Here is a 14,388-nt window from a genome sequence, read left to right as displayed (position 1 = left end):
TTTATTTTGCTTGAGTTCCTGCTAATATTTTATTCTTTTGAGTTCCAATATGGTTTGTATACTTTAATAATTTCTGGGATGAAGTTTTTGTGTAGAGTAGTTTCTACAGAAATAAAGTTTACATACAAGTCAGTTCATCCTTTGCATGTTTTTTACTTATATTAAACCTTACCTGGCAGTACAAATGGGCTACTGTTAAAGCTGGGTAGCCATAGACAATGTCATTCCACTCTCAGATATTCCACCCAACTATCATAGGATTTTTCTCTACTACCATCCATCACCTTCCCAAACTTGTTGGTTAAAGAAAGAATGACAAATGTTCCTTTTTCTAATCCCCTGCCTGTATTTTGCTGGAGGCCTATAAAAGGACTGGGTGATTTCTCAGTGATTTCCTCTCTAACTAGTTTCTTCCCAAGGTGGAGAGAAGGTAGTAGCTATCCCAGGAATTATTAATAAATTTTTATTATTGGGGTTGAGGAGGAAGAGGGGCACTAACTCAGTACAGCTTCTGCCGATAACTTGCCAGGTCCTGTGCTTACAGAAATTAATTATATAGTGACAACATTGAAAAGTTCGTCAAGCAACCAGTATACCGAGATCCTTACATACAGAGATTGTTTACTCTTATTATAAACAAATAAGTGATTTCTTAGAATATGTATTGCAGAATCATCACTTTATATGAGAAAGTCTTACATAGTGAACAGAGTACAGAATGTGGCATTAAGAAATTTATTCAACTCCCAGCTCTCATACTTAAGTGGCTATTTTAACCATTTAATCATGAGCAGTCACATAGCTCCTCTGAGCTTCAGTCCTCATCTGTGAAATGGAGATGATAATAAACTTGTACACTTACTTAACAGTAAATGAGAAAGCTTACTCCTTAAAGTGAGTTATTTCTTAATGTGAATTATTTTTTTTAACTATGATTGTGTAGTATTTATGATCAAGTCCACCAATAGCACCCATGAATCAACTAAAATTGACATTTATAATATCCTTGTTAATTAAGTTGTATTTCCATATATCAAAAAGCACAGAAATAGAAGTTTTGAGGACCTGTGTTTAAGTCTTGGCTCTGGTTTTTATCACCTAGGTGATCTTGGGTGAGTCACTTAACCTTTCCCATTTTTTGTTTCTTCCTCTGTAAAATGAAAACTTTTATTAGATGATCTCTGATATCCTTTATGACTTCAAGTTTTTGATTTTATAGCTTCTGACAGCAATTCTGTCCATAACTTTCAAAACAGATGCCAGTCAGTCAAGGTATTGATTAAATGCTCTGCTATGTGCCACTCACTGTTCTAATCACTCTAATAAGAAAAGTAAGGCAGTATAAATGGAAAATAACCTCAGAGGAAATATGAACCCAATATGTTTGGGTAGAAAGGCAACAACTGGGAAAGACCTCTTATAGAAGATGAAATTTGGAGCTCAGAATTGAAGAAAACTAGGGAAGCTAAATATTATGTGTTTATTACAAATTATTCTAGGAGAAAATCATCACATTATTTTGGCCAAATTATAAGTAGTTCATCTGGGAACTGTTTATATAAAATATAATTAGATAATTAACTAGAAACTTTGTGTCATGACTTGTAATTATATCTAATGTTGAAAAGAATTAATGAAATTTGACTAATAAGCTTCAATCAGAAAAAAAAAAGCTTCAATCAAGGTTCTAGATTTATTGATCCAGATTTATAGATCTGATTTTGCAGTATCATTGCAAGAAAATAATGTCTTGATTATAATATATTTTTTAAAGATTCATAATTTCCCTTCATACTTGTTCTATAAATAATTACATAACTCCACATCAGTTCATTTAAACATATAAGTTTATTAAGATTTTTCATCTCTAATGCAAATTAAGACAACTCTAAGATACCACTACACACCTGTCAGATTGGCTAAGATGAAAGGAAAAAATAATGATGATTGTTGGAGGGGATGCGGGAAAACTGGGACATTGATGCATTGTTGGTGGAGTTGTGAACGAATCCAACCATTTTGGAGAGTAGTTTGGAACTATGCTCAAAAAGTTATCAAACTGTGCATACCCTTTGATCCAGCAGTGTTACTACTGGGATTATATCCCAAAGAGATTATAAAGAAGGGAAAGAGACCTGTATGTGCACGAATGTTTGTGGCAGCCCTTTTTGTAGTGGCTAGAAACTGGAAACTGAATGGATGTCCATCAGTTGGAGAATGGCTGAATAAATTGTGGTATATGAAAATTATGGAATATTACTGTTCTGTAAGAAATGACGAACAGGATGATTTCAGAAAGGCCTGGAGAGACTTACACGAACTGATGCTGAGTGAAATGAGCAGGACCAGGAGATCATTATATACTTCAACAACAATACTATATGATGACCAGTTCTGATGGACCAGGCCATCCTCAGCAACGAGATCAACCAAATCATTTCTAATGGAGCAGTAATGAACTGAACTAGCTATGCCCAGAAAAAGAACTCTGGGAGATGACTAAAAACCATTACATTGAATTCCCAATCCCTATATTTATGCACACCTGCATTTTTGATTTCCTTCACAAGCTAATTGTACAATATTTCAGAGTCTGATTCTTTTTGTACAGCAAAATAACGTTTTGGTCATGTATACTTATTGTGTATCTAATTTATATTTTAATATATTTAACATCTACTGGTCATCTTGCCATCTAGGGGAGGGGGTGGGGGGGGGGTAAGAGGTGAAAAATTGGAACAAGAGGTTTGGCAATTGTTAATCTTGTAAAGTTACCCATGTATATATCCTGTAAATAAAAGGCTATTAAATAAAAAATAAATAAATAAATAAATAAATAAAGATTTTTCATCTCTGACAATGGCACCATTTACCTCTGAGTTTACTTCCTCTGTGGGTAGTAAAGTAAGATTAAAATGACATTACAAACCTCTAAGAATGCCCTGAAATAGAGTGTTGGAAGATATTGGACTTGCTAGGTGTTATACTAATCATGGTGAGGAGAGTAATTGGAAGAATGTTAGACTTGCTACTAAAGAACCCAGGTTTGAATCCTATCTCTGTATTTAGTGTCTGTAAAGTAATGTTGAGCAAATTACTTAATCTCTCTGGGCCTGATTTTCCTCATGTATAAAAAGAAGTTTAGGGGCAGCTAGGTGGTGCAATGGATAGAGCACCAGCCCTGAAGTCAGGAGGACCTGAGTTCAAATGTGGCCTCAAATAATTAACACTTCCCAGCTGTGTGACCCTGGGCAAGTCACTTAACCCCAATTGCCTCAGAGGGAAAAAAGTTTAGCTTAAATGATCTTTTGGGTTCCTTTGATTCCTAAATAAATATGAATACGTTATTTTATATTCATAGACCAGAATTCAGTCCCACTGAATTTCTTTGGGCATTATATCTCAGGATTGCCCTGACTCTGTTTAGATTTAGGTATTAATTTATAAGACAAACCAATCTCTTCTAGATACTTTTTTGATATTGCTTATTTCTAACCTCTAGACCTCTGCTTTTTTGTTAATTTTTTTCTTAAGTCCTTTGCTACTTTTATATATCTTAACACTTCATTTTTTAAAAATAAGATAAAATGATCCTTTTTGAAACTTGTATTTAAAGAACCAGAATTGAATATCAGGTCATAGAGTGTTTGATATGGGGATATATAAATGTTTAAGTACTTTAAATTACTCAGTGTTATACAGACACATCTCAAAATACTAGCGTTATAGAGAAAAATCATTACTGCTAAGTATGGTGATATAAATGATACTGTAAACTTTTTCAGTTCTTATATTAAATCCTCAAATAAGTTAGGGTTATGTAATTTTAGCTCCCTTGTTTTAATTTTTTCCTAGTTCGATGAGAAACTTTACACAATTATTTGTTTTATCGTAATGTTTCAAATTGATTATAACTTTCCTAAGTTATTGTCAGGTTAGGCTTAAGTTTGTGGTTAAACAGTTTAAATATTTTAAAATTAGCTTTATTTTTAATAGGAGCAAAATTAGAATTTTACTTCAGGAATAATATTATTGACTATAGATAGCATCTAATTTTTAATTTTATGGCGGAGATACTTTAAAAAAAATCTTACCTCTTTTTATCTAAAAGTCTCTCTACTTTTCTAAATGAAGACTTGTGTGGTTTTTTGAGGGAGTGATAGAATGGTGGTAATGTTTTGCTTCTTGTTAATGAGTATTTGAAATTGTTATTTTTATTTTAGGTTCCACAAAGGAAAACACAATCAGGCTGCTTTGATCTGGATACTTCCTTACTGCATTTGAAAAATTTGTCATCCAGAAGGTAATTACTCTGAAGTTCATTTAATTGCATGTATATAATTCAGATTATTTTGCAGACAACTTATAGTGGGGAATGCTTATACCTTCTGGAAAAGTAAATTTTTAGTATAAATCTTATTTTTACAGAATTGTGTGCAAGAAATAAATAAAGGTGACTGCTAACTCGAAATCCAATAGATTGTAGCTATCAGAAACTTGTATCCAGCACCTTACCAGTATGCTTTTTCTTCTATCATTTTCATAACTCTATATATTTGTAAATTTACAGTTATCTTATTGCCACCAACAAATCTTTAGGATTTTTTTCCCCTCCACGTTTGGATGTCCTGACTCTCTATTCATCATTCCCATAATTTTGTTCTCTCTCTCCTAACTAGGTTATTCATGATGTCAGAAGACTTCAGTTGTGTACTTTTTCATTAGATACTAATACATTGCATCTTAAAAATTTCTTAGTTTCAAAACTCCAGTTTATGTATGTATTAGGTTTGTTGGAATAAAAAACGTCTTTGAACAAATAGATGTAATCTCTAACTACATTTGCTAAATTTTCATTTGGAGGATAAAAAAAAGAGCAATTGTTTGAAGTGTAGGATATTAATATTAGATGAAGCATTTCAATGATTCCTATATAATTTGAAAGAAGTCATTAAAAGATTCTCTTCTTTTTCATGGTTAAGCATGTGTCTGTGCATTTAATTTCTGAACTCTTCGTGTTTTTTATGTATTCTGAAGAACCATTTTTTAAATGGAACATTACAGATTTATTCATGATCATTGCATGGTATCAAGAGTCCAGAGTTGCTAAATTAAATGTTGTTAGTTTATATAACATCTAAATCAGCAATTCTTATATGAACTTGATTTTTATTCTTTAGTATTTTGATAACTATAATTGGTTTCCTTTGTCATCCTATGTATTTTATTATCAAATGTTTTAAAAAAACTTTATTCTTAGTAGGGGTCCATAGGCTTCACTTGATTGCTAGAGGTATCCATGACACAAAAAATGGTTAAGAAACTTTGATCTTATTTCTTTACAAAATTTGAAATCCTCCCAAATCTACTTTATGAGCAAATCAAGAAGAACTTAGTTTACAAAAAAGTTCTCACTTCTTTTGAATTTATAATTTTCAGCTCTTAGGTTTTTGAGGAACTATTAATCTTATTCTTCTAATCTTATCTTTGGAAAAATGATGTTTTAATTTATGTGTATATATATATATGTGTGTGTGTGTGTATACACACATATTTACACAACACAGATTAAGCATGTTAATAGTTAAATAGATATTTAATGTAGAATTGTGAATTAATTATTAAAAAGAAAATATTCTCACCAATAAATATAAATAAAAATTCAAAAAGGAATAGCTAGCTATACAGCAACATATATCAATAACTTTAAAATGGTATTGATAGTAGATTTATTATTATAAATTTGTTGTTGAATATAGATTTATAAAAATAAGAGACTAGCCATTTTAAAGCTGAAATTTGGAAGTAACTTGAAATTGTTTGCTACATATAGATAAATAAAATTTCTACTTTAAATTTCAGTATCTGAAGCTGTTTCATCAGAGATAATAGTTCATGTACAATAAGCTTATTCTCCATATAACAAATTCCATAATTAAACAAAAGTAATGAAAATTATATAACTAAATTACCTGAAACAATATGACTTTTTGGTGATTTTTGTATCTTCTTTTATAGTCCACAACAGTGTTTAAATATTGAAGATGATTCAGATATCCATGGAAAACCATTTTTGAGTTCTAGTGCTCCACCCATAACCAGTCTCAGTCTTCTAGGAAATTTTGAGGTACTGTGCAATCTGACTTATTTTTAAGAACTGAAGTTTCTCCTAAAACAATGTTATTTGAATCAAGGTCCCAAATGTTTTGTGGGGAAGAGTTACTTTATATTTTCTCAAAGTCTCCTTTTTTACTCTGGGGATATATAAGGCATTACTAACCATGAATTCTTGAGCTGGGGGAACTGGGAAAGTGAGGAAATCTTTACCCATCAGTGTTGGGCCTTTCTTTGTATTGGAAATTCCTTTAAAATTTAGCAAGAGAATCCCTTAAGAGATAGCTTCCCTACCCACCAATTGTCCAAACTGACCTTTGAAATTGACTAGTTGGGGACCTTTAACTTAGATCCTTCCCCTCCACTTTATTTCCACTCCATCTAATATAATGTAATAGGCAGCCCAAAAAAAGCTAATTCTTGATAAAATGATAGAGTAGTAAGTGGCCAAAAAAGGTAATTTCTGACTTTCATTGAGTGTAACATTCCAAATATAAAGTGATGTAGTCTTTTTCTGTATTCTCCCTTTGTCACACCATTTCTGGGTTATTGTGTTCAGTTCTAGGTTTCCATAGTTTATTTAAGATGGACATTGATAAATTGAAGAAGATCCAGAGAAAGTCAGACAGAATGGTAAAGACCCTTTGTGTCTAAGTCATATGAGAAACTGGGAATGTATAGCCTGGAGAAAAGAAGTTTGTTTGTTTTTTTTGTTTTGTTTTTTTTTTTGAGAAAAGAAGTCTTAAGAGAGATGTGTGGCCCTCAGGCACTGCCATTTTGAAGACCTACTAGACTTGTTCTCTTTAGCCCCAGACTGTAAAACAGGGGAAAATGACACAGGTTTCAGAATGGCAGATTTAGACTTGACGTCTAAAAAACTTCTTAACAATATAAATTATACGTAAGTGAAATGTAAAGTGAAATTAACTTTTCATTTGAACAACTTAATATGTTTTTGTTAAAATTCCATAATTTCAGTTTTAAAGTTTAGCCATATCTTGAATTTATAGCAATATTTTCTAAAAAGAATTATTTTTTAATTTTAAGTTATCTATAAATAGAACTTCAAATGAACTTATTCTTTGCGCTTTGTTTCTACTTTTTGTTATAGTTATTGAGTACATGCTATCTCTCTAATTCAGATCAACACCTTTGATATCCCTGGGGATACAAAGACGAAAACAAAGTATTCCTTGCCTACAAGGAGCTTTACATTCTACCTAAGGAGATGCCATATTTCTACCCAGAAGTAAATTGAAGATAATTTAAGGAATGAGAAAGTTCTAATAATTTGGTAGGATTATGGTAGGAGAGAGAGAGAGAGAAGAATTAGGCAGTGAATCTAGAAGAGCTTCTTATAGGAGGTGGTACCTAAACTTATTCCTGAAGGAAGCTAGAGATTTACAGTTGTGGAAGTTAGGAAGAAACATTCCAGACATGGGGGATAGCTTATAAAAGTGTGTGTGTGTGTGTGTGTGTGTGTGTGTGTGTGTGTGTGTGCGTGTGCGTGTGCGCTCGCGCGCGTCCGTCCATCTGTCCATCTAGAGTGATAGCATAAGCACTGTATCTGACCACTAGACCCAAATGGTTCTGATAGATGACCTTGCACAGTCTCCCTCACTTAAATCCAATTCACTTACATGTCATGGTCCTCTTTGAGAACAAAGAAAAAACATTATTCATAATAACTCATGAACCACAAACATAAAAACTTACTTCCAATCCTGTGTTTCCCCTCTTCTATTTCTGCATTGTCAGTGAACAGGTAGCAGAAAAGGGAACAGAAAGTGCTAACAAATCACATAGGCACTGAAGATAAGAATGTAAAACAAAACAAACTCCTTAAGATTTTTACATCCTACTGGGGGATACAATATGTACACAGATAAGTAATTATAAGGTAATATGAGGGAAAACAAACTACTAACCACTGGGAGGATTCGAAATGACTAGGAGGTTAGGTGATAATACCTAAAGCTTTAAAGGAAGTTGTTCAGTTGTGTCCAACTCTTCATGATCCCATCAGTTTTCTTAGAAAAGAGATTGAAGTAGTTTGCTATTTACTTTTCCAGCTCATCTTAGTGATGAAGTAACTAAGGCAAAATAGGGTTAGCCCAGGGTCACATAGCTTGGAAATTCTTGAAGTCGAATTTGAATTCAGGAAGATGAGTCTATCTGATTCCAGACCTGGCATTCTATCCACTGTGCCATTAAACTGCTCCTTGAAAGAAGAAAAGCATTCATTCAAAGAGGGGAGGAAGGAGCTCATTCCCATTTGTGGGGAAATTGAGGCAAAGGCTAGAGAGGACATGCCACATTCAAGAAACAGCTAGTGAGACAATTTGGCAGGGATTTGGGAAGTATGAAAGGAAGGAATGTAAAATAACTCCAATAAGTTAGAAAAAGAAAATGAAGTAAATATTTAAATTTCCCTTAGTGTATATCATTTTTGTTTTACAGGAATCTGTCTTGAACTATCGCTTAGATCCTCTAGGCATTGTTGATGGTTTTACAGCTGAAGTGGGGGCAAGTGGAATTTTCTGCCCTACTCATATGACCCTTCCTGTTGAAGTGTCATTCTACAGTGTTTCAGATGATAATGCCCCTTCTCCTTATATGGCAAGTAAACGACTTTTGTTGTTTTTTTTTCCTTAACTTAGTACACTCATGAAAACACTTATGAAAGTAGCTTTACTGTTTCTTTGGTGCATTGTTTGAAAATATATTATACCTCATTTCCTAACAGAAAACTGAAGTTTATGCTAGAGTATGTTTTTAGTGTAGCATATATCTGTACTTCTTCAGTAAGCTCATTCTGGCAATATATATCTTCCTTTGGATTTGCATATGATCCTGAAAATGTATTTTATACACACACACACACACATGTGTTTTTGTATTTATTTTATAAATGTTTCAACTGAAACTGCTTATAACTTTAGGCTAGTTAGACTGACCAACTGGCATTCCAACAAAATCCTATTCTTGTTTGAATCCCTCCTTTTACAGTTTATTTCCTGTCAGGCCTGGGAATTGAGGGTGTGATAGTCAGGGTTTCCCCAAACTTTTATGATTAATTTCTCTGCTGATGTCACTTTATTGGTTATCAGTCTTGACCTAGTTGTATTTTCAGTGCTGCTAAAACATTATATTGGAGTTCTCAGTAGTCAAGTTCAAGCTAGAGTCTGTTTGGTGGCTAAGATGAATTTGTGGAACTAGAGCGTCTATCTTCCTTGTGCCTTTTTTCCCCAAGTGTTGAGAAAAACTGAATCTGCTATTAAAATACGGTACAGGGATACTACTCCTCAAAATTTTAGAGTATAAGAAGGGTATTTATTAAAATAGAAGTAGATTTATTTAAGAAAAAAAAAAGCTAATAGTAATATCATAAGATTAAGAATCCTATAACCTGAATTTTAATGCAAGTTCTTTTATTGACACAGGCATAAAAAGGCATATATAGTTGACCTAGCCACTAGGCTATTGTAAATGACTTCTGGCCTGGTCTCAAACTAAGTCAGTACCCCTGCAGAGATCCTTATTTCCAGGCTTACTTTGTTTGCCCTTATTCTATTTGACTTTGACACAACTGACTTAGAACAATTAGAAAAGATGTTACTTTATTTAACATGTATAGGACTGCTTGCCATCGGGGGAGGGAGTGGAAGGAGGGAGGGAGGGGAAAAATTGGAACAGAAATGAGTGCAAGGGATAATGTTGTAAAAAATTACCCTGGCATGAGTTCTGTCAATAAAAAGTTATAATTATTTACGAAAAAAAGAAAGAAAAGATGTTACTTTGTAACACTTCATAGGAACAAATGTAAGTGTTACCTATTCAAGATCTCAATGCCAATAATTATACATTTATAGATTTTTATAAGAAATGCAAGAAGTTGTTAAATCAGTTTGCTAGAGTTGTGCCTTGCTCTGAAACTGTCAAAATGGCAGAGATCCTCCTCTACAAGCGGCCTATCTATACCATCAATCATTGTAGCTAAGTTCTTTACCACAGAAAGCTATAGGTGACTTGTATGTGGTAGCACTTTAAAGAACTTAATTGTTGGATTGGTGAAGTCCCATATTAACTTTTAAGTAGCTTGTTATTATGGAATGGACAATGGAGTTGAGATCAGTAGCAATTAAGTGTGTAATGCTATTTTGATATGCAACTTGATTTGTTTCAAATATGCTACTAGAATAAGAGCACAAGATAGCAAGGTATATACTACAATATTTTTAATCTTATCTCAGTGATGTATTGAATAAACAAAGTCCCAAGGTCAAATGGATACTACAGTAGAAATAAGAAATAGGATTAAAAAGTTAATTGGGTAAATTCATAGAAGATTATATTTTTGTGTTCTCTTAACACATTGAGTAGTAATTAGGAAGAGGTGGCAGAAATGAATACTTAGATTAAAATCTAGAAGAATGAATTTGGAATAAGAGTGTATTGCATCCACTAGGGTCTGTGTGATTCCCTGGTCCACAGTAATTGTATTTAGGTGTATTGCCCTATTTAAGGTTTCCTAGATACTGTAAATTTCCCCTTTCTTCTCATATCATACATACTGCTTGAGCCACATTACTACAAAGTTCCTGCACATTGTCCTGTTGATTGAACTAAAATTATACCAGATCATTGAATAAAAATATCCCTAAGTTGGAGAAGGTTAATATATCAGGCTTCAAGAAGTTGTTGACAGTGGTACTTAAAAACATCCAGTTTTCTTTGTTGTGATTATACCAGGCAGACAATCTTCTGCTTTATAATTTGTTTCTCATAGTAAGTTTACCATCAAAAAAAAATTTTTTTTTAAAAAGGGCATTTAGGCTTAGATGAATGTTTTCTTCCATTTTTATGTTATAAAGTCACTGTTGAAATCCTATTAACTAATGTAGTTTTTAGCTTTAGGATAGGCTTTAGTAAGGAAAAAAAAAACAGATTCCACATGTAATAAAGTCATATAATAACAAATCTTACTGCTTGAAGTGAAAGAAAAATTACAAAAACAGAAAAACTCAAGTTAATCCTATTTCAATAGCAGATTTCTGGTGTACCATCTGTGGATACCTCTGTAATTTTAGGATGAAATAATTGTTGTATCAAAATAGCCTCCCATAGTTGACAAAATTGAAAAGAGAGGTTTCTGTTTCTGTTCTGCAGCTCAGCATTTCATGTTTCTATTCCATAATAAGTTGGAAGTACTCTTTTGAAGGACTTTGAGCAAGTTTCACATGGCTTAAGTTTGAGTTCTACTTGCATGCCATCTCGAAGTAAATTGATAATTTAAAAAGTATTCAAATGAGCATATCTTCTATGATTCCTAGTAGAATCCAATGAAATCTAGTAGGTTGAAGTTACAAAGGTATGTGTATTTCTAACTAGTAAGAAATACAATTCACAAAACCACTAATTTTTGTTATGTTTGTGCATATTTCATATTATAAGAAAGATGTTATTTCATTGGTGTAGACATTCTCTCAACCAATGTAAATCATCATTCCTCTATAAACTCAGCAGGTAGTTTTGAAGAATAAATATAGTAAAAAAAATTTGTCACTGCTGCCCCTCTAAGAATATTTTCTAAGCTTAGGTAAGTTGGTTATCGGAAATAGATATACATTCTACTATTAAGCCAGTACTGAAATCATTTCATTTTAATGTAGGGGTTGTCAGGTTACACTCCACCGACAGTCATTGAAATCTCCAGACTATTTTACCATATAGAGGAATTGGAATAAGACTACAGTAAAATTATGATTATGAATATATTTACTTTAATATCTCCATTGCGGCCTCTCAATTATGAATTGCTAATAATTGTGTCTCATTGGCCTCAATACAGTTTAGAAATTGCTTTAAAGTGCAGTATTTTAACAATTAATCTACTATTTCTCTTAATTTCATTTTGTCCTTTTATAGTCTATGTCCTTATTGTTAACATATGTTGGTTTGTTTTGTCTTTCCTCACAGCTAAAAAATATGTATACACACAATGTTTGGCTGTAAGTTTTTGTTTTTAATAGGTCAACAAACCAACTAAGCATTTGTTTTTTGTTTTAGTATAAGTAGTGTTATGATTTAAATTAATATGCTTATTATGTATATGTTTACACACACATACATTTTATAAATTTTATATATATATATTTATGTACACACATATGTTATACTGTATACATACATAGCTATAGATATGTAGTAAAGATATAATAAAAACTATTAACTAAAATTAATTTTGTTTTGGCTTAAATAAAATGTGTTAATATGAAAGTGGCAACATAACAGTAAATTACTTGAGTGTCAACCTTGAAGACACCAAGACTTCTCTCTGGTTTAGTGATCCTGGACTAATCAATTCAATCTTTCAATTCCCCAAATAACTCTAACATATAAGTTGCAGCATAGTTGTTGAGCTGCTTTGGTAGAGGGAGTTTTCTCACCGATGGTTTTCTACACCAATGAAATCACAAGTCTACATTTAATATGTTCTGGATATTATGAAATGTGTACTTGGAGGATATAATCTATAATGTGTGTGCATATAGCTGATACAATGCTTTTTTTTTCCTTACTTGGATTGGAAATAAGGGGAGAAGTTAATATTCTAATTTTCTTTTAAAGGTAGATATATTGTTCTTTTTGTTTTACTATAAAAGTGATACTATCTAGTGCTTCTTTGTTTTAAAAACTCATTTTGATTAACATAAGGGTTATTGCTTGTTTTTGTCACAGTTGTGATTAATTGATCCTCTTTCTAGCTCATCCTTTTGTTTTAATTGATCATCTTACATTACAGATATAAGAGGGACCATTAGCATGTTATTAATATCTTATTCCCAGAAACATTTTTACAGTATTAATGTATTGTTCAAATGGCCTAAAGTCTGTGGCTCCCCACCCAACCTTTTCAATCCAGTAAAGAAATCTCCAGTACTATTTATATTTGTGTATACATGTTTGCCATCATTTGGACCAGTACAGTTTTTAAACTATCTTATGATCATAAAAACATAAAGCTGATGATCTTAGATAATTTAGCCCTTATCTTTAGATGGTTGAATCACTAAAGTATGCAGGATAAGTGGTTCTCCATTCTTTCTTTCTTTCTTTCTTTTAATTTATTTACAAGAATAGTCATAGGTCTTTCCCAACATTTAGTAACCATGTTGGTTAATAATTTGTTCCTTGTATTTACCTGAAATTTCCTATTTTTTTCTGTTTTTTTATCCTAGTTCTTCTATAGAATAGAAAATAATTGTACTTCTTGCAAAAAGATATTACCCCCAATATCTGTCTCTTCAGATTCTCCTTATCTTGTTAAAGTGCTATGAAATAAAATTAGATTCTGTACTTAAAAGTCTGAAGAATCTAGAATAGAGTGAAGGAATTTTTTCCATTTCATTACATAGAAGTACTACCTTCTTTATTAGATATATACCAAAACATATCTCAAAAATATTAACTTAACTTTGAAAGTAGACATCCATTTTACCCTGCTTTAAAAGTAAAACATGATAATATTAGAAGCTTTAACTCACTTTTTAAGGATGTGACCACAATTCAAAACATCTAAATTTATATAGCATTCATATACCTCTTTTTTTTTTTTTTTAATTTATTTATTTAATAGCCTTTTATTTACAGGATATATGCATGGGTAACTTTACAGCATTAACAATTGCCAAACTTCTTGTTCCAATTTTTTACCTCTTACCCCCCCCCCCCCCCCCCCCCAGATGACAGGATGACCAGTAGATGTTAAATACATTAAAATATAAATTAGATACACAATAAGTATACATGACCAAAACGTTATTTTGCTGTACAAAAAGAATCAGACTCTGAAATATTGCACAGTTAGCTTGTGAAGGAAATCAAAAATGCATGTGTGCATAAATATAGGGATTGGGAATTCAATGTAATGGTTTTTAGTCATCTCCCAGAGTTCTTTTTCTGGGCATAGCTGGTTCAGTTCATTACTGTTCCATTGGAAATGATTTGGTTGATCTCGTTGCTGAGGATGGCCTGGTCCATCAGAACTGGTCATCATATAGTATTGTTGTTGAAGTATATAATGATCTCCTGGTCCTGCTCATTTCACTCAGCATCAGTTCGTGTAAGTCTCTCCAGGCCTTTCTGAACATATACCTCTTTTTTAAAATACCATATATTCTTATGACTTGCATCCTAGTATAATTTGAACCAACTAACTAAATTTTAGCAATTGACTCTAATTTTCTGTATCATGTACCCAAAGAATAATAT

The 14,388-nt window shown here is 32.2% G+C and overlaps 1 protein-coding gene across 8 annotated transcripts in view; it reads left to right on the top strand.

Annotated features, from left to right (window-relative positions):
* FAM214A (family with sequence similarity 214 member A) overlaps nucleotides 1–14,388 on the top strand; it is a 117,276-nt gene that overhangs the window by 95,002 nt on the left and 7,886 nt on the right. For 7 of the 8 annotated variants that reach the window (XM_031955223.1, XM_031955224.1, XM_012545563.3 and 4 more), the window contains 3 exons: nucleotides 4,224–4,303; nucleotides 6,019–6,127; nucleotides 8,575–8,733. In XM_031955223.1, coding sequence (XP_031811083.1) covers nucleotides 4,224–4,303; nucleotides 6,019–6,127; nucleotides 8,575–8,733 — 348 coding nt within the window. Of the gene's footprint in view, nucleotides 1–4,223; nucleotides 4,304–6,018; nucleotides 6,128–6,673; nucleotides 6,748–8,574; nucleotides 8,734–14,388 lie in introns of those variants that run through there. The other variant, XM_031955228.1, reaches the window with a different exon arrangement.

This window comes from Sarcophilus harrisii, chromosome 2, assembly GCF_902635505.1.
Source record: "Sarcophilus harrisii chromosome 2, mSarHar1.11, whole genome shotgun sequence".
NCBI lineage: Eukaryota > Metazoa > Chordata > Mammalia > Dasyuromorphia > Dasyuridae > Sarcophilus > Sarcophilus harrisii.
Note: the sequence above shows the minus strand (reverse complement) of the source record. Positions and strands in the feature narration are given on the sequence as shown.